At 51.4% G+C, this 20130-nt stretch overlaps 7 protein-coding genes across 7 annotated transcripts; 4 read left to right on the top strand and 3 right to left on the bottom strand.

The window, feature by feature from the left end:
- The first annotated feature begins 414 nt into the window (after nt 1-414).
- BO86DRAFT_7283 (uncharacterized protein) lies at nt 415-1222 on the top strand. The gene is made up of 2 exons (XM_025677607.1): nt 415-1154; nt 1205-1222. The coding sequence occupies exon 1, from the start codon at nt 566-568 to the stop codon at nt 947-949; it is 384 nt and encodes a 127-aa protein (XP_025533524.1). The 5' UTR covers nt 415-565; the 3' UTR covers nt 950-1154; nt 1205-1222.
- Nucleotides 623-3476, top strand: BO86DRAFT_384695 (putative flavin-binding monooxygenase). Its single transcript, XM_025670938.1, has 5 exons — nt 623-1706; nt 1755-1861; nt 1910-2445; nt 2563-3022; nt 3152-3476. The coding sequence occupies exons 1-5, from the start codon at nt 1097-1099 to the stop codon at nt 3296-3298; spliced, it is 1860 nt and encodes a 619-aa protein (XP_025533523.1). The 5' UTR covers nt 623-1096; the 3' UTR covers nt 3299-3476.
- Nucleotides 3477-3648: 172 nt separating this feature from the next.
- BO86DRAFT_414704 (DUF3405 domain-containing protein) lies at nt 3649-6024 on the bottom strand (the record flags this gene model as incomplete). Its single annotated transcript, XM_025674861.1, has 1 exon — nt 3649-6024. The coding sequence occupies one exon, from the start codon at nt 6022-6024 to the stop codon at nt 3649-3651; it is 2376 nt and encodes a 791-aa protein (XP_025533522.1).
- A 2079-nt stretch (nt 6025-8103) lies between these two features.
- Nucleotides 8104-9869, top strand: BO86DRAFT_7170 (uncharacterized protein). Its single transcript, XM_025677589.1, has 2 exons — nt 8104-8424; nt 8524-9869. Exons 1-2 carry the CDS (start codon nt 8422-8424, stop codon nt 9496-9498), a joined length of 978 nt encoding a protein of 325 aa, XP_025533521.1. The 5' UTR covers nt 8104-8421; the 3' UTR covers nt 9499-9869.
- Nucleotides 9870-10410: 541 nt separating this feature from the next.
- On the bottom strand, nt 10411-11206 carry arfA (putative ADP-ribosylation factor; the record flags this gene model as incomplete). The annotated part of the gene is made up of 4 exons (XM_025673198.1): nt 10411-10503; nt 10576-10641; nt 10701-10945; nt 11059-11206. The coding sequence occupies 4 exons, from the start codon at nt 11204-11206 to the stop codon at nt 10411-10413; spliced, it is 552 nt and encodes a 183-aa protein (XP_025533520.1).
- A 2311-nt stretch (nt 11207-13517) lies between these two features.
- On the bottom strand, nt 13518-16244 carry BO86DRAFT_384690 (uncharacterized protein). Its single transcript, XM_025670937.1, has one exon. The coding sequence runs from the start codon at nt 16196-16198 to the stop codon at nt 13955-13957; it is 2244 nt and encodes a 747-aa protein (XP_025533519.1). The 5' UTR covers nt 16199-16244; the 3' UTR covers nt 13518-13954.
- Nucleotides 16245-17597: 1353 nt separating this feature from the next.
- On the top strand, nt 17598-19800 carry BO86DRAFT_444533 (FluG domain protein; the record flags this gene model as incomplete). Its single annotated transcript, XM_025676388.1, has 5 exons — nt 17598-17734; nt 17787-17997; nt 18064-18422; nt 18470-18837; nt 18884-19800. 5 exons carry the CDS (start codon nt 17598-17600, stop codon nt 19798-19800), a joined length of 1992 nt encoding a protein of 663 aa, XP_025533518.1.
- Between the last annotated feature and the right edge of the window lie 330 nt (nt 19801-20130).

Genomic DNA, 20130 nt, shown 5'->3' with positions numbered 1-20130 from the left:
CACAGAGAGCGACTGAGCGTCTCCAGTTGGGTCTCTGAGCTAATCGGCACCGCCCATTCCAAACTGGCCTCTCTCATTGAACCATCTTGCCCTGACAGGAGAGGGTTGTGGTGTGCGGTTGGCCGGTTGCGGTAGAATGCAGACTGTCACCATCCCTTGTTACACCAGGGACTAGGATGGACAAATCAATGTCACTGTCACCGTGGCTTTGAAGCTCGCCGGTGCGTATTCCTTTTAAGTGACAACAGCTAACAAGGCTCATCGAAGGACGATGATGTCTGGACCACGTAGCCAGGGAGGGTCGGTTCCTGAATTTTCTTCACTTCTTCTTCTGCAGCTCTGGTGATTTCATCATCCTCCGCATTCAGAAATAGTAACCCGAACGAGCCAAGCCATGCTGGCTATACGAGGTTCGACCCATCACATAGACAAGAAAAAAAATAATGAATGAATGAATGAATGAATAAGCTGTTGAACGAGTTGTTGGATCAGTCATAATTGATTTGTGAGGTGTTGTGACCGAGTCGATGGATGAGTGGTTGGACCAGAATAGCAATCACGAGCAATGCCCGGCGAGGGTCTCGTGACTCCCTTTTCAACTCACCAACTCACCAACTCACTCCGCCTCGCTGCATCTCCTTTGCCTTTGTTATGCATCTCGGTCGGAGTGACTGCAGATCGGGTCTCCTCCGAGTCTCTCTCGGGCAGAGAGACCCCGAGTGTCATCCAGTGTTCCATCGGACAGCAAATGGAAGGAAAGCTTGACTCCAACTGCCAGACTTCCCCGCGCAGTCTAGACTCCACCTCCTCCCCTCCTCCACTCTCCCACTTCTCCGCGCCAATGGATGCCTCATATCACTATCGCGGACTTCGTTGCGATCAATATCTCGCAGCTCGGCGAATGTCCTACTGCTCCAAATCCACCCATCCCCAAGAGGAGAACTGTTGATAAGATGTAGTGCATGATGAGGGAAGGCCTCTATTTATTCGAGGAACTGGCCAGGCTCCGGCTGCCCATACCCGACGGATGACTTTCACAAGCACATCGGTGACTCTCGCTTTTTTTGACTCTTGCTGATCTTGTTCCGACCTCAAAATGTCTCTGGCTGAGTCCCAATACATAATTCAGCTCCCCAAGACGCCCTCCATAATTGGTGCGCTGGACCCTCGAGGCATTGTCCAACGATGGCTCACAAACCTCGAGGCACTCCTCACCACAGGCACTTTCCACCAACTTGCAGCTCTTCTCCATGAAGAATCTTGGTGGAGGGATTTATTGGCAGTGAATTGGGATCTGCGCACGATCCAGAATCTGGATCGGATACAGGATTTCCTGTCTCAAAATCAGCCCCGTGCTGGTCTGTCTGCTTTCCGTGTCCAACACGAGGGCAAGTTTCAGCCAAAGCTGGAATTCCCGACGGAAGGCCTAAGATGGATCACCTCCATGTTCCTCTTCGAGACGCGCGTAGGCCACGGGACTGGGGTAATCCGACTGACGCAGAATGAGGCCGGCGAATGGAAGGCATATTCGGTGTGTACGACGCTGCAGGGTCTAAAATCCTTCGAAGAACCCTTGGGTCTACGCAGAGCACAGGGTACCATTGAAACCATGCCTGGTGGTCTTAGTCAGGGAAACTGGCTTGAGCGCCGTCAAAGGACGATCAAGTTCGAGAACGAGGAGCCTACAGCTTTGATCGTCGGTGCTGGTGAGTTTAGTCTCATGCACGTGATATCTTAAGCTAACAGCAGATCAGGACAATCCGGCCTAAACATGGCTGCTCGACTCCAGTCCTTAGGTGTATCTCATCTTATTATCGACCGGCATGAGCGGATAGGCGATAATTGGCGCAAGCGATACAGAGTGAGCGATCCTACCATCCCAATGTGGTGTCAAATCTAACATCTGCAGACTCTTGTCACTCATGACCCCGTCGAATACACTCACATGGCATATCTGCCCTTCCCTAAGAATTGGCCGCAGTACACGCCGAAGGACAAGCTCGCCGACTGGTTCGAAGCATATGCCAGCATCATGGAGCTCAACGTATGGCTGCAAACCTCCATCAAGTCCGCCACCCACGACGACGCCAAGCAACAATGGACCGTAGTCGTCGCCCGTGGCAGTGGAGAGGAACGCACTCTTCATCCGCGCCATCTGATCTGGTGTACTGGTCACTCAGGAGAGCCATTGGCCCCGACCTTCCCCGGTCAGGAGCACTTCAAGGGTACCGTCTACCACGCGAGCCAGCACGACGACGCATCTTCACACAACGTCAAGGGCAAGAAGGTCATCGTGGTCGGCACCGGCAACAGTGGCCACGACATCGCGCAGAATTACTACGAAAACGGGGGCGAGGTGACCATGCTGCAACGCAGCGGCACCTACGTGATCACCGCCGAAAAAGGTGTACTAATGATGCACGAAGGCCTCCACGAAGAGAACGGGTGATTTCAATTCCTCCCTCTCCCATCCAAAGACAGAACCCCATACCCATCCCTCTACAACCCCCCCAAAAAAGTCACCCCTGTTACAATGAAACCTCCTCTAACCCCCGAGAACAGCCCCCCAACTGAAGAAGCCGATCTCATCGCCGAATCCCTCCCCTACCCCGTCCGCTTCGCCCTGGACGTCCACTTCACGAAACGCGTCCAAGCCGCCGAGCACGACCTCCTCACGGGCCTCCAGCAAGCCGGCTTCGCCCTGGACTTCGGCCCGGACGGCGCCGGCATCTCGCGCGCCTACATGACCCGCGGCGGCGGGTACTACATCGACGTCGGCTGCAGCCCCCTCATCGCCGCCGGCAAGATCGCCGTCCAGCGCAGCTCCGAGGGCATCTCGCATTTCACGGAACGGGGCATCACGCTCCGCGACACCAACCACACCACGCTGGACGCGGACGTCGTGGTGCTCGCCACGGGGTACGATAACATGCGCACCACCGTCCGGAAGGTGCTCGGGGATGGGGTCGCGGACCGTCTGCGGGATGTGTGGGATCTGGATGAGGAGGGGGAAGTTAATGCTGTACGTTTCTCCCATTCTTTTATTTTTCCTGGGCGGTGTTCGGAAGAATGAGCGAACGGGCCCAGGGTTCCTTTGACATAGAACCTTTGCTGGTATGGGCTTGACTAACACCACTAACTTGAATTGCAGATGTGGCGCCCTAGCGGTCACCCCGGGTTCTGGTATATGGGCGGCAATCTGGCGCTGTGTCGCGTGTACTCCAAGTTTCTGGCGTTGCAGATCAAGGCCGTGGAGACTGGGTTGGTGGAGGGGCAGCAGGCGCAGTCGAAGCTCTAGTGGTCATTGCTGCACATGGAGAACCAGTTTAGACATAAAAGGGTAGCTTGTGATTGGCTAGAGGATTACCGAAGCCGAAACCTCTACACTTATACTACGGAGCCTCAGGTCAGAGATGAACTCATCATTCGTAGACCTCTCCCTTAGGAGAGGGACAGACAGTGAAAATTCTTCTATATACCAGGTACCACCTCTCCGTTCTACCCAAAATGATCATGACATAGATACATTAAACACGTTAAGTCGCTGAAACACATCTCATCAAAAATAATAAACAACCCATGCGTCTTGAGAATCATATCCAGAAGCGTCGTAGCTCATACTGGGACCCTTCATTTACACACAATCAATCAATCTCTCGCCTGTTCCCCATCATCGATAATCATCTCGACATCCTTGATGGGATGGAGCAGCATCGGGGGAAGACACATGCGGCCCTCGCCGGCCAGCTCCTCCTGCTCGCCGCCGTCGTTATCGACCTTGAAGCCCAGCCAGCGGCGCCAGAGGTTCGGCGCGAAGCCGGCCGAGTAGAACCAGGTGGTGCCGCGGAAGTTGTGCTCGCGGTCGCCGAAGACGGAGGTGCGGGCGCCGCCGGAGGCGCCGTTGCGGCCGGCGTTGAAGACCGCGTCGACGTACTTGGTGGGCCAGCGGCGGTCGAGGTAGATGGCGTGGGGGACGGAGACGGCCTTGAAGCCGTGCTGGAGGGCCGTCGAGGCGGGCCACATCTCCGAGAACATGGTGTGGCGCTTGCGGACGGTCTCCTGGTGCATGGTGTGCAGCAGCTTGTGGGACATGCGGGAGGCGGTGATGATGGCCGTGCGGCGCGGGGGCATCGTGCCGGCGGACCGGTCGTAGCCGGTCACGTCGTCGCGGAGCGCCCAGGTCGTGCCCTCGGGGTCGAAGAGCGGGTTGAACACGATGAGGTCCGCCTCCTCGCCGACGCCCCACTCGTAGCGGTCCTTTTCCATCGTGGTGGGCGGGATCCCTTCGCCTTCGACCTCGAGGATATCCGGCTCCGCGGGCCGCTCGGGGCCCCAGACGGACTTGTCACCTTGCTGATGCAGGGCGTTCTTTTCGGCTGCTGACTTGTCTTGGCCGGGCTTTGGTGCACTCCACATGTTGTTCGGACTGTTGGTGCCGATCTCGGTCTGCACGCGCACCATCTGCCGGAAGTCCTCCCACGTCCCTTGGACGGACGGGATGTAGAAGCGCGCATTCCGTTCCCAGAGACCCTTGCGGGGCTGTTCTCGCGCCCAGCTGACGACCTTGTCGAAAAGGTGATACCAGTGCCCTGTGTATCGGGCATCCATCTCCCAGTTCCAATAATAGTCGTATTCCGGATGCTGGTATGCGAAGTACTGCATGGGCATGTGGGTGCTGCGATAGACACCGTGCACAGAGAGTCCGCTAGCCCACGTCTCCTCCAGACCAGGGTACATGAGCGCCATTTGCCGCTCAGACCAAAGCGTCGCCATACCACGGAACTCGGCCGGCAAGGCATCTGTGAGCACACGCTCATATGTCTCATCATCAGCCCAGATCTGAAGATTCTCATCTTTGACTTGGACCAAAAAGTGGATTGCATACTCGCCGCCGGACTGCAGAGACAATTCCGAGATCAGCGAACGTAAATACAGGATGTCATCAGGACTATAGTGGTAGTCGTGCCAGGTACGCAAAATAAACGCAGTCCGGGGCAGCCGTTCATGTTCAGTCTGTTCTTGCTGATCGTTTTCCGGGGAAGGCGAGTTTGTTGCGGCATTATCCAAGGTCGGAACTCCGATCGGCATGGAGATAAAGCGGTTGAGACGCGGTGCGGGGAGCTCTTTAAAGCGATGGCTGTTGGTGGCCATGCATCGGTTTTGAGCAGCAGCCCAATCCACTTTCCGGAAATCCACCGGTGGAAAATCCTCCCAGACCCGCTCAGCGCCCTCGCGTTCTCCTTCGAGGCCTGCACCGATTCCACCTTTTCGGACACTGTAGCCCATCCCATATGGCCCAAGGCGGCCAAATCGATCGAAGCAAACGTCATCCCTAATGCCAAGCAATTCATTGGAGCCTATGACCGGGTCAGGGAACCCGCGAGGCACGCCAGGGTAATGATGCACCAAAGGAACCCGCATAGTCCCATCCTCATCTAGAAAGCATTCGTGTTTCTCTCCATACTTGGCGATGTGCTCTGGGGAAGCGTAGTCAGGGTACGGGTTGAAGACCAAGCTCGAAAAGGGTACGGTTTGGTCGCGCTTTGAGATGCTGGTATCGTTCTGAGAGCCAGTGTTGCCAGCCTCCATCGCTTCCAAGCTGTCGTTAGGATACTCGGGTACATTGTCTGTGCGCGTGACCAAGGTTCGGATGCCCCCATGATAGCGCTTGAGAAAGGGAAAGCTTTCCCAAGCGGGCGGCTTGGAACTAGGCTTGGGTAGCGGGACATTGACTCGACTGACAGTGGAGAGAAATGTGAACCGGAACAGAACGATGATGAAAAGCACGAGGAATGAAAGCAGACCCATGCAGAGCCATCGCATGACTCGGTGGGGGACGCGATAGCCCAATCCGATGCGAGGAGGTCGGCGCGCCGGCGCATCACTCAGCATAGGGCGAAACGAAGAAGCGGAGGAAGAGCTGGTGGCATCATCCTCAGTATCCGTGTCGGAATCATATGAACTCCGGCTATATTGACGATAGTGATGTTTAGGGCGTGCAGGTTGTTTCTCTATGTCCACCATCACATTGCGACTTTTCTTTGAGTATCGTGCATGAGCCGCTTTTGAGGCTGGCTGCCTTTTGGCTCGAATGGGCATGGTGGACACAGCATGAACCGGTGGGCGTTAACGACGTCAGAGGAATGCGCACCGTGCAGGGCGATCGATTGAACGGCGCCAGCGTTCCGAGGAATGGAAGGGGCAAGAGTCAACAGCTATCAGGTGTGTCAAGGTTAGTGAGCGATTGAATCATACATGTCTGACAACTGAGAACCCACATGTCTACCTGTTCTTGAGCAGTGTCAGAACGGTTCGCCCGAAAGTGGGTGACTGATCGTTGTCCACCGATCTATAGTCACAGATTCCCGAAGGGGACGTGGGGACAATTAAAAACAAAAGCACTCAAGTCCAGTCCAGCTGCCCGGGACTCGGATCGAGCCGATCAACAACAATTGATCAGAACGAGGATTTCGAGACAGCTCAACGCTCTCAGATTGACTGTCAACAAAACACAAGACCGCACAGTGGTACGGAGTATAAGTTATGGCGTAGTGTTTGGCAGATCGGCGCCAGTCGTTGCCCAAGAGACGACAACCAGCGCTTGCTGCACTAGGCTGGACTTGATTGTCTTGGCGGGGCATCTCTATAACTTGACTTTCACAACACTGAGATGAGTTCCGCTTTGAACGAGGATCAATCTTAGTCGCGGGGCTTATTTTCACAAGTGTAAAGTGTAGAAGGATAGAGGCGAACATGGAATAAACGATAAACGCTGCATAGCTGTGAAACTAGGCAAGTATGAAGTTCCATGGTACGGGGGGAGTTCCAACAAGTCAAGAACTCGAGCTGGGCTCGACCTTTCTTGTCCACATCCGGCTTAGTGCCTTGCATCAATGCGCTAAGCTTTTCTAGGATATTCTAAGCCTGAGGCACCTCCAGGCATTCAGCAGTGTGCGAGCAACAAGCAGCAGCAAGCTTTCCAGTCGCTCGTGTAAGTTAGGCTTTTACTGAGTTAAGTATTGTACTGTATGTACAAACTCCACATACTCCACTCAACTCAAAAGAAAAGGTCACACGATAGAGAAACTCGAGTAGCAGAGTCACCTGCGCAATGTACTAAGTATGTCTTTGCCCAGAAGCAGGTAGAGCTCTTTTCACAGGGATTGAATCCCAACTAAATTCCCAAGGCGAGCGTCAGGCACTTTCGGGGAAGCAGGAGGAAAACCCGTTATCTGCAACCATCAAGTGCGGTGATGTCACTGATAATTCCGACCTCACTTCCCCAAAACGGCTCCCGTTGAACGAATTAACAATCCTCTTCTTTCCCACCGAGTCTAATCCTGCCTTCAAGATTAATGGCATGACCTCCCAGGACCCCCGGCACTTGGAATGAAAGAACCACCACCGTGCTCCAGGGCCCACAATTACCCCGGTTCTGATGCGATGGACTCCACTTCTCGTGGGCGACGCCTCCTAGATGCCCAGAAACAAGAGCGAGCGCCCCAACACTCCAACAAGAGACATAGTACGGTAGCTGCACGGCACCTCCCACACCACACCTCGTGTTGCATTCGAATTCCTGCGACAGGGAAGAGAAAGGAGTATCTGTTGACGAAACAGCTCATCCGCTGACAGCTTCGGCATACCGTGGCTTTGGGGAGGCCGACGCTTTCCGTCCTTCTTATCCTCCGAGCCTCTTGGGTTTTCTTGTTCGAAGAGGTTACTTCGACATGTAGTCATTGCTGCTTCATCCGCATACCTTAGCTTCCTTTCGCCGGCATACATCACACTGACGAACGGTACCTAGTACTTCCTGCCTTCCTTTTCTTCCATCCACTCAGCCTCAACCACACCACGCGCAATAGCCGAGCCATTGATGAGCAGCAGAAAGCAATCGCCCTCCCTTTAATTCCTGTATGAATCACATTCTGGACTGCGGATGATTAGTTGCGGTGTGATGCAACTGTGACCGTTATTGGTCCACCTGGCTGCACCCAACAGTGCATATCCACCTTTTGCAGTAGAGAAATTAAATAAAAACTATCGTGGCAGCATGAGACCTGCCGGGACCTACTGACTACTGAGTACACTAACCTCCGCAGCACCGCGCCTTCATTCCAGCCAGTCCAGTGTGCCTTTTCTCTTTGTCGTATTTGTGGAGAAAAAGAAAGAGAGCTGAGCTGGGTCACGATATGCCACCCACCTTACTCCACCCCCTGGAAGGCAGAGTATAAAAACGAGCTTACCGGCCCTCTGGTGCCCCGATTCCCCCGGGGGGAACACAGTGAATAGCGCTGTGCTCTGCAGCGCATTGAGATAGATGATCGAGTATTGAGCCCAACCTCTCGCTCAAACCACCATCGCAGCATCCTCCCTGACTCACCTCGTATCGAGACCAATCAACAAAGAAAGAAAGGCATCATGGTACGCACGCCTTGCACCCGCACCCATGCCCTTTCCCCCGACCCACACATAATAGCATAAACCCAGTAGAACAATCACTGACAAGTCTCCCATTATCAGACACCATCAGCAGCAGCAGCAGCAGCATCGAACCTAGCCCCAGCCCTTTACAGCCATCACCTTCACCCGCACCACCACCTAATCTTCACCCTCGACACGACCACAACAACAACGTGCCTGCTCCTCCTCCTGCCCACCCTCTACCTCCTCCACACGATCCGCAAAGACTACCATGCCTTCCTCGCCCTCGGACCGGGAGGCACCCCCTCAACGCCAGCCGGCTACCTCCGCATCTGCATCCTGCGGCTCTTCATCCTGCGCAACCCGCTCCTAGCACCAGCAATCCCACCCTGCGTACAACCGCAACAAGGCCTGCTGAGCCCCTCGCACCTGCCGCCGCGCTCCGGCCCGCGCCCCGTCGTCACAGGAATCGCACCGCAACGCCAAACGACCCAGAAAAGCGACGCGGCGATCTACGAAACCCTCTCCACCGAGATCCACCGCCTGGTCGCCCTGCACCCGGACACGCTCTACACGGGCACCTCGTGCTTCGAGAAGTACAGCACGGGGATGTTCTGCGCGGGGAACGGGAACGGCAACGGGGGCGCCACCGCTGCCTGTGGTGGTAGCGACAGCACCACCACCACCACCACCACCACCACCAGCACCTCCAACATCAACACCATCGCACCAACCCTCAAAGCCTCCAACGCCAACGCCAACGCCAACAGCAACAGCCACCAACAAGAACAACGCCGCCACCGCCTCACCTGCAACGGGGAGGTGTGTCACGCCCACCCGAGCGACGGCAGCCTGCACCTGACGCTGCACCCGGCGGACGTGAAGCTGGTGCTGGAGCGCGGCTGGGGCCAGCGGCACCCGCTGGCCCGCGACAGCTGGTGGTGGTGGCTGCGCATCGTGCCGCCCGGGTTCGTGATGGTGTATGCGCCCCGCGACGCGGAGGAGCTGGAGTGCGTGCTCGAGATCATCCGGGCGGCGGCGTGGTGGGTGAGTGGGACGGAGTTGCGGCGGTGAAGAAAAGCTTGTTGCTTTTCAGGAAGGAAGTAGCTTAATGGATGCCGCGGGGTGGTGAGATGTGGTGATGCCCCGGGGGGACGGAAGAGGGGGGGAAGGTAAGTATATGGTTTGGTGGGTGTAGTGCCTATGAAAGGTGGTGGTGGTAGTTGAGCAACCGAAAGGGTTGGCGGGGTTTGGTGCTTGATAGTATCGTCCCCGCCGCCGTCATCCCCGGGATATGATTCTATTATAAGTTAGCCATCGGACCAAGAGAGCATATGGTGGTCATGACGACACAAAGTACAGGCGGGTGGAGGATTGCACTTACGAGGTCCTAGTCGATCTCACGGCAGCCAGATCATAGAGGTACGAGGTGCGAGGTGCAAAGTGATAGTGCTGGCGCTGGCGTTTGACGGTCCTGGATATCACGCTGCATACATTCAGGTTAAGTTGTAGATACGCTTCAACTGGCTAGCAAGAGTTCAAATCCATCACATTGATTTTTGTTCTTGTCACTCACGTGCGTCGGCGCTCTACATGTTGCAAGTCCAGCCTCTTCCTGCGGTGATAATGAGATACATTGATTGGACCGAGTCGAGATTGCTCCCAGTGCGATCCATGAGATTACACATCTCATCGCAGGAGGGCCTCACCAACAGAAGAGTCGTAGAGAGAGATCATCGTTGTTGTCCACACCGAAATATAGATATCGAGAAAGGGAGAAGACAAAAAAAAGTAAAAAGCTAATAGCATAGAGGAATGAAGAGCCGTAAGAGAACATACAAGAACCACCAAAGTAGCATTTCCCTTTCCACACTACACACGAGGTGTCTTTGTCGGCCCCGGTTTCTCTCCCCTTGTTTCCAGTCATGTCATCCGCAACTGTCCCCGTCACACGCTGCCAGGTATACCTCCAATCATTATATCCATTTAGTCGCGGTTGGTTTTCCGCAGCGTCTCGGCGAGCCACTCCAGACCCTCGTACAGACCATCACCAGTCGTGGCGCAGGTGGATTGGATGAACTAAAGAGGTCAAGGGTCAGTAAGCGAGCACCAACACCTGAGGCACCGAGATGACGTGATTTCCAAACTTACCCAGGGGCGGCGAGTGAGACTTTGCAGACCGAGCTGCTGGGTGATTTCGGCAGGGCTCATGGCGTTCTAAGAGATAAAACCGTCAATATCGTTATTCCTCAACTCGTAAGCGTGGGAGCACATACGGGCAAATCTTGCTTGTTGGCGAAGACCAGGAGCAGGGCGTCACGGAGTTCATCCTCGTTCAACATGCGCTGCAACTCTTCGCGGGCCTCGACAATACGATCCCGATCGTTGCTGTCGACGACGAAAATGATACCCTGGGTGTTCTGGAAGTAGTGTCTCCAGAGAGGACGGATCTTGTCCTGACCACCGACATCCCAGACGGTGAACTGAATGTTCTTGTATTCGACGGTCTCGACGTTGAAGCCTGCATGAACAATTCCCGAAAAAGTGTCAGCGAATCAACTCAGTATCGACCCCATGCGCTGGGTGAGCAGAGACATCATGCTCGCGAGACGACAGTCGAACAGGGTGACTGACCGATGGTGGGGATGGTGGTAACGATTTCACCGAGCTTGAGCTTGTACAAGATGGTGGTCTTTCCGGCAGCGTCGAGACCGACCATCAGAATTCGCATCTCCTTGCGTCCCCATAGTCTGTCGAAAATCTTGGAGAAGGTGAGACCCATGATGGCGGTGGTGTATCTTCAGGGTTCTAAAGGGTGAGGGCGGAGGATGTTAGAATGCGACCAGACAGGACAGAGTGTAAGAATGCGAGCACGAGCGCGGGAGTGCCGTGCTATTCAATCACGGGTCGGGTGATGAGGGGCTGAAGAGGTATATATGAGAGCGAGCAGGACAGTGGTATGACGAAGGAGAAATAAGAGGTGGACGACAACGAGGGGTGGAAGTCGTCAGGTTAAGGTAGTCACGCCGGGGAAACACGGCGGGCAAGACAAATCAGGGGGAGTGGAATTAGAGGGAGGCGAAAGAAACAGACACAAAGACCAGAGCCAGCCTGATCAGGGACGTGGGGGGGACGGGGCAGATAGAAAAGAGACACAACGACAACTTGACCAAGCAGACATTAACAAATTAACATAAAGCGAGACGTACTTACCGATGTGATTTGAAGATGGGAGGGAAAGAGGGAGGGAGATTAGGAATGGGCGTGGATACAGAGAGAGGGGGGTGGGAATGGGTGTGGGAACGAGACCAGACAGAGATAGAGACAGAGAGAGGCACTAAGAGACCAGCGACCGCCCGACTGGAAACAGCCAGACAAGACAAGACAGAACAAACAGGTCAGGTCAGGTCAGGTCAGGTCAGGTTCGGGGCTGTTATGGAGCAGCCTGTCTGTCTGTTTGTTGGTTCGGTCGAGGGGTGGACGGTGCAGGTGGAGGAAATTTTGGGTGAGCACAACGGCCAGTGACCAGTAAAGTGACCAGTGACCAGGTCGAGAAGTTCAGCCGCCGGCGTAGCTTCCGTCACTAACTGAAACCGGCCAAAAACAATCAAATACTTACCGACTATTTCCTGTATGTACTGTACAGAAATATGGAGCACATTAATATTCAAAGAGTATACTATATTTTCATAAAGATTATCGATGTGAATGGATACAAATTGATACTTTTCATCTTTTCCTCAATTATTTACTATTCACATACAACCTGGCGAGCCGGTACAGAACCCTGGCACTATTGAAGATCAGTTTCTGCCTGGCCACCAGAAGAGGACACGGTGTTTCCCGTTCGTCGACCCTTACCAACTTACGCGGTAATGTTACCGCCCCTCATACAGTCTTTACCCGCAAGTTTGTCCCTTAGTGTTCTATACAATACGCAGTATAGTACAGTACAGTACAGCATTATCAACTTCCGTCTTCTAAGACAAGAACTAACTTAGGTGGCTATCAATGACCTTCTTTCTAGACCAAAGAAGACAAGACCAGATAATGAGTGTACTGTACTTCATATTCGAACGAACCTCCTCCCTCCCCTTTGCTTCTCCTCTATCCCAGGCACCAAAACCGCAATTCATAATTGCTGATACTCCTCCACCCCCCACGCCGACCACCTTTTCGCCGTCCCACTGGATCGCCATCGGTGGCACTAACTATGGAGGATGAATAATGTGCAAGGGAGAGAGGGGCGCTCAAACCTGCCCTCGTGCCTCTCTTGCAGCCAAAGTCGAACACCCGCTGCGAAGATTACTAAGAATAGCAAAGATGTTTGAGATTCTCTCAACATCAAGTACGGAGTAAGTCTGGGTGTCGACGGGATTGACACGGTTGTGCGTGGTATATGTTCTCATTTCCGTGGGCTTTTCACATTAACAATAGACGTAATACTACGCTAGCTACGGATGACCATTTGGCCATCGTGGAATTAATTTATCGGACATCAATTCGCCGCCGCTAAGCAACGTCTCTGAGAGACCACTTGGGCTCCTTAACATGTTGACTCTGAATTTAATAACGACTGTATAAATAACGGGCAATCCCATAAAATGGCGCTGATGCTGAGGTTTGTTGACGGGATAGCTATTCAGCCGGAGTGGATAGTCACATGATGCACAATTCTCTTTGCCCGCAGCCTTTTAGCACCACCAACTTTATGTATAGTCTCCATCAACATGTTTAGTCCAGAATCCTGGGTTTATCCGATACTTTATAGAGATCCACCGTCTCTAAGCGTTGTTCACCTGACAGTTTGTTCGCAAGAGGATTTTCACAAGAAGCTCCCTGCAGGGCATTCCACAGGCCTGATTTAAAACCTGGATATCCTCTTCAAATTCGGAGACCTAGTAAAAGAACCCAGATATATGTCAAATGGCAGAAGAATAAAACATTTGTACATAATACTATACTCTAGCAGCCCAGCTCAGACTGTTTCGTGAGAAATAGGCTTGCAGAAAGAAAAGGCTACTCCGGATTCTTTTCCAGTACTGTTGGAAATGCGATGTCTACGTCTTTATAATGGTAAGACTCAAGCACGATGACGGACTAGGTCTTGCAGTTCTAATCCCCAATGGCATCTATCCTGAGAGTAGCTTGTAGAAGTTTGTCACGTCGATACAAATTTGCTGACCAATGCAGGTCTCTCATCATCCAGAGCTGGGAGATATAAGATGTTAAAGCATGGCTACCAGATACGCCTGTAAAGACGGAGTGTTCGCTGGCAAACCGACCACATAAAGGCGAACAGGGAGACAGTTTCCACAGATATGGAGTAGTCTAGAACATTAACCTCGTATTGTCTTCCCGGAGGTCAGGCTTGCTGGGTAATAAATGGTTATAAGTCATTGGCATAGAAGAAGAGTTCCCGTGCACAAAGATGGCGGCTCGTTCGATCACTTGTGCATGGGTTATCTGTAGTGCCTGTTGAGTTCCTGTATTGCTCCAGTTTAAGGTCCGATCTCCAGTGGCCTCGAATTTACCCGACACGCAATCTTTTTGATTCACGTTCTTCAGAACCACATTGTAGTCGTTTGAGAAGGACTGGTCGCTTGTGCTTCGGCCGGCGCTCCAGTGTGCTCCGATGGAAATCAATAATCAAGGCTCGTTTGAGCTCAGCATTCCATAAAATATTTTCCGGGCGAAGATCCTGATGACAAATTCCTAAAGAGCGGATCTCCTTCACCGACCGAGAAATCGCACGCTGAATGGCTTTGTCGCGAGTCATATGGCTCACGCTTATACCACCCCAGCCCATCAGTAGCATATGACGGATTTTCCCCGCGCCGTGAAGAAAGTAGATTTGGGCCAAATTGATAGCACCGAGAAAGACTGGAACTGCCGATCCTTGGGCACGCTGGAGAACTCGGTAGACCTCTGCTTCGCGTGACACCTCCGCCCAGAGCCTCGAAGTCGTCCCTTTCCCAACAACAGTGTATCCAAAAGTGGCACAAGTAATCATGAATGGTGCACCGTATGAACCACAAGAGCCTATTGGAGTGCAGTTATGATCCAGATCCTGATCGAGCTGCTCCTTAAGTTTTATCACAAGGTCAGCTGCACTGATTGGGTGGCGGTCCTTATTTCCGCTAAGCATATGCAGCTCCGTATTTGGACAGTCTTGATCTAGCATACCGCCCTGCTGTAATCCGACAAGGCACTTTTGTGTGCAATATCGAGCAACAAGTGTACGAGATTGCCCGCTTTGGTTCCCTTGGGGACTTGTCTGAAGTGCAGATTGTTTGGTTGTAGGGGACGATGTGACCTGGCTGAACCCCCGCTTCCGTCCCACAGATGCGGTGCGGTCTACCTCAGAATCAGGAGAATCCTCTCGGACATTTTGTTGGGTTAATGGCGCGCAGCCAGAGCCCGCTCGTGTAAGTACTCGACGACCTTTGGTGACAGGAGACCCTGTAGGAGACGATGAAGGTAGGTACTCGGATGTAGTTTGCTCCGGGCTACTATATTCAGAGGTAGCATAGTCTACGTTCGGGTTCTGTGGTAATGCTGTCGATGGGATATGGGAACGCTCGCTATCAAAACTCGTGCGCCATTTCGGTAGCTCGTCTTCGGCGGCATTCCGCCAGGCCTGATCACGAAGAGGAGTGCGAAAACTCATCAAACAAAGGCATAGAGTTCTCTCAATTCGAGTCATGGGAGATCCAGGTCTTCCACACATACTGGGGTCACCCAGATGGTAATAGAGGGTGGTTGGGTCGTCGTAGGGCACCCAGAGCTGGACGTCCATTAGGCCGTTCGTTAAATATGAATACGTGAGACCCTCTTGAATCATCACGTGGAACTCTTGAACAATGGCGGACCCGGCCAGCCGAGCGGCGTTATATCTTGACTTTTGCGGTTCTTCAGTCGGAACAGTATCCCGTTCTACAATTTCGTGCCAAAAGTCCATCGGCCGAAGTCCCTCACGCAAAATCGCCACGGAGAGCTTATGGGGTGGTTTGTATTCGACTGTAGTGAGCAAGGTACTCGTAGTCCCGTCCACCCGGTGAATGCAGAATTGATCCGGCTTCGAAGGGTTTGTCGTTGATGGCTGGCTAGCATCAATTCCATCATCCCCGTCCAGGGCGTTGGCGTGATTGTCGAACCACACTCCGCTACCTAAACAAAACTCCTCACGAGCACCTGGTATTTTGCATAACTCCGCGACGATATCGTGCACATGGTCTTCAACGGCAAGTCGCTCATAGGTCTCGAGGTCCTGTTCACTGCTAATCGGTCGACGCGCAAATCGACGACCATGATCTTCCAATGCAACTAGTGGCGTGAATAACTGTCGCGCGTCCTCTTGTGTCGGTTGAAGGTAGCGGCAAACAGAATCGTAGATTTCCTGTTGTTTAGCTTCACAGTCGGTCCACGGGAGGAGTCGTAAAGGACAGTGTTTTCCGGTGGGAGAAGGGATTTTGCCCGTCGTGGAGCGAGACGGTGTTTGCGCTCGTAGGGGCCTCCAAAGAAGATCATGGCAATATCGGATAAACTCTGGAAAAGTCGTCGGTCGGTTGCGTTCCCTCTCTTGCCACTCCCGTTCCTCTGCTTGCTTTCTCAGCTCGGCTTCCTGCCTCTGGAGTTCCTCCGCGAGCTTCCTCTCCTCCTCTGCCTGCTTCTCCCTGTCTTCTGCCTGTTTTTGGCGTTCTTCTGCCCACTTCCTTCTCTCCTCTGCCTTGAGAAAAAGTGCTTTATAGTCAGGGGAGCTGCTTCCACTCATTGTGGCCGAGGGAAACGGATATAATGCCCCATAGCGGTCTTGTCTGTACTGTCCCTTTCTATCGGATGTCAGTGGTGCGGAAAACGGTCAAAGTATTTATCCGCCCGAAATGCGGATTCGCTGATGTGCCTCCTTCCCCTCACTTCTGGCCGAAGTCTCCCACGGTTTTGAATTCGTGTTGTGTCCAATATAACTTCTATCTCTGTCTGTCTGTCAAGCTGCCCTTTAAGCAAATTTCGGCAGATAAAAAGACCGTTATGCGTCCAATTTATATAGGCATTGCTCGTAAAGCACAATATAAGCTATAAGATACAAAATTAGTTCCAAGATACATAGGTCCATCTGCTGGATTATAGCGCCTCTCTACGTTCAGACTCCGAGCCTAGACTTTCTTGAGATTATCCTTGAAGACCCGTCCGTCCGCCTTCTCGTTGGTCCATTTTTTGATGAGCTACTGGCCTGAAATTTATATGAAAACTCTCTGGGTTTGAGGGCGTCATGTCGTCATCGACGCGTACCAAGAAATTCTACCAATTTTTCACGCTAGATATGACGCGATATCAACGTGGCGCAAAGTGTATCAGACAAACTCAGTATAACAGGAACAATCTTTAAGTGCTATTTCGCGAGGGGACTACTGATAGGCACTGCGCTGTTGCTTAAATCCCCTCAGTAGAAACTCTGGGTGGTGATTCAGTTTGCTCTACTCCGGATCTGGCACTGTTCTGACAATCTGGATAACTGCTAAGGCTCTCAAGAGTCCCCAAGCACCGTCAGCTATCGCTAAGATGGCACTGGCTGCCGCCAGACTGAGCGTCAGGAACCTTGAATTAGTAGGCGTCCTAATATCGTTGCTATAGTAGATATTGTAATTACTATATGAGAAAATTTAAGAACAAGATAAGCTGCAATAGAGAGTATTCATCCTTAGATCAACTGCCAAGGCGGACAGGCGGTGAGATCTAGAATAGAGGGTTTCAAAGGGCAGGCCAAAGCTGTAGCCTACCACGGTAATCTTCTACATACTAAATAGCTTAAGGGAAAGAAGGCGCTATGTCTAAGAATTGAAATCATACCATACCGATTAATTCGCTGTCGCCTCAGACCAATTTTGCGGGGTAAGTTTTGATGGGGACGAGAAAGACATGATTGTGCGCGAACTTGAAGTAAAAAACCGTGGTTTTTTCACTGTACACTGTTAATCAATGTACTATTACAACTATGTACTAGTGCGTTATTCTGATTCGCTCACCTCAGGGAGTTTTTTACCTTGCGGTTATGGATTCCTTATGCTTTCTGTCAGATCAAAATAGTATGTGGGCGCGTATATAAGTAGTCTTCAGAACAAGCAATCAAGCATGATTTATCTATTCTTTAACTCTTTCTCATCTTTCCAGCTATGGATAAACGTCAAGGCAAAGTCTCGAGTAAGATCGACTGGAACCAGTTTGTCCAAGAGCCTGATATTGAAGTTAAAAGCTCATTTGCGACAACAACACAGCAGAGTATAATACTTGTCCATCGAAATTTTGAAAGGTGATCACTTCTCAATACAATGAATAACTTCTTGACTGACTATTTCTTCAAGATTTGTCCACAATCTGAAGCCGCAAGAATACAAGTACTGGCTACAAAATATCAATCTCAGGGTCATCGAAGGATTCTTCCGATGGTACCTGGAGAATCATGCAGTGGTGCACCAGTCAGGCTTCCTAGTCTTTGCAAGATACTTTAGGATGTATTGGTGTGAAGAGATGGGTCAAATCTTTGATTATGACCTGAGACGTCGAATGACAATGGTAGGTTCATCAAATCCAGAATTGTGATTCTCAGTAATGCATTATGTTGGGTCTAACAGTTCTCAGCTCGTTTGCACTACTCTTACCGACGAATATGAACTAGAGCTGGGTGGCAAAACACAACCATCGATGAATATAGATGATCTTCTATATACCACACACCATCTTGTTGGAATAACCAATGTATGGTTCCCAACTGTGCGTTGTCGGCAGCAGCATAGTACACTGCGAAAGATGATGACTTCAACATCTGCTAGACCTGGTACATTGGTCGAATCCTCCGGATACATGAGGCAGAATGACGCTCTGTTATGGAAGGATATTGAACTCTACATGGTAAAGCATCCAGAGCATCCGACATGCAAAGTACTTCTCATGAGAGTCAAACATCGACTGAACAAAGGAAGGAGGAATCGTGGTGTGGCGTAAGTGATCTATGCTTTGAGAAATTCTCAAGTCTAATTTGATACAGGCCGGTTTACACATACACTGAGAGAAATGATAACTTGGGTCTATGTGTCATCCAAGATATCTTAGAATATGCATTTCTCGATAATGCTTTTGCAAGTCAGCATATCAAGAGTCCAAGAGATCTTTGGCTCTATACAGATATTCCGGGCCACCGCCAGAGTACCCCTATACACTTCAAAGATTCCGTGAAAAATATTCCTATTCTCAGACGTGCGGTGAAAGATTCAGAGGGTAACTGGATCACTCACCCAACAAAAGCTTTGACATATGCACGTGCACAGGAAGATGAGATTCGAACCAGCAGGTCGGCAGGGTTTAAGGAACCTGGCTCCTTGTACAAATACCGTAAAGGAGCCGCAGCAAACTTGAGTAAGGATATCATACTATGATAGCCTACATTTACTGACTTTCACAGGGCACCTGGACGAGCATTCTCGAAATCAGGTTATGGGACATAGGAGAGGGGGCGCTTTTGCATACTATGTTCAAATAAGGGACGATACTCAATCCGCTTTCATGGAAACACCGGCAAGGGATGCCTTGCTCAAGCTGTCCAGTAATGCAAGTCTAACGAGAGATGCATCTGCTCCCCAAGAGCTCAGCAAGCAAGAAAAAATCAACATTGAACTGAACCCGGAACTCAAAGATCTGAGGCGGAAATGCGCAGAACTCCGTCGTGATATCATCTCGAAATATCATCAGATTCAAAAAGCGAGAGGCTCTGAACAATTTCAGCAGTTGAAACACCTGCAGAGTCAAGTTCGTGCCACGAGGAAAAGACTGTCTACACAAACCATGAAGGTTCGGTACACAGAATTTTTTCACACTGTCGGAAACCAGATAATCGATCATAACTTTCGAGGCGAACCTCTGAAGTTCGAATTTAATCAGAATCGGGTCATACCCGAGCGAACCACTATTGCACAACTTGAGTTTAAAAATCGAAATGCAGACACTGTCGACGATACAGAGCTCCTGGAAGATCGTATCAAATCACTTGAACTACGCTTACAGTTGCATCGACTCGAGATTCCAAAGCAACTGCATACCAGAATCAGTATTGATACAACTGTTTCAGCAGAGTTGCAAGCAGTAGCAGTGACTGCAAGCCTTATGTGCCCCGTGTGTCTCGGTCGCACCAGTCTCCATCCAAGTGCGAGGACGTATCAATACGCCAGAAAAGACACTCTGCAGAAACACTTCGCAAGACATAACTTATCGAGGAGCTTTTCAAGTGGAAGAAGTTGTGATATTCCCGACTGCAACAAATCCCTACATTCTCTCACACAATACAAGCATCATCAAGCTACAGAGCATGGAATTGAACTGTAGTAGTGTATAGGTGAGGAGTGTTGACGAACCCTTTGGTAAAGTGAGCAGCATATATAGGTCAAGATTGGAGTATATTATTTAAGATTAATCTAAAGGATGATCCAGAGTACAATTCGGATCATTTAGTCGAAGGTAATAATATGACAAAAAAATAGTAAAATACTATGATTCCCGAAGTGCTGATTAGATACATTGAAATGACCAAAGAAAACTTATCTAGCCAGCTGACCAAATTTAGATTGGCCAGACTGACTAGTAACTGTGTTTTTGAAAGCAGGCTGACCAAAAGCAGGCTGACCGAAAGCAGGCTGACCGAAAGCCTGGCTAGAC

The sequence above is a fragment of the Aspergillus japonicus genome (genome assembly GCF_003184785.1).
Source record: "Aspergillus japonicus CBS 114.51 unplaced genomic scaffold BO86scaffold_1, whole genome shotgun sequence".
NCBI classification, from domain to species: domain Eukaryota; kingdom Fungi; phylum Ascomycota; class Eurotiomycetes; order Eurotiales; family Aspergillaceae; genus Aspergillus; species Aspergillus japonicus.
Note: the sequence above shows the minus strand (reverse complement) of the source record. Positions and strands in the feature narration are given on the sequence as shown.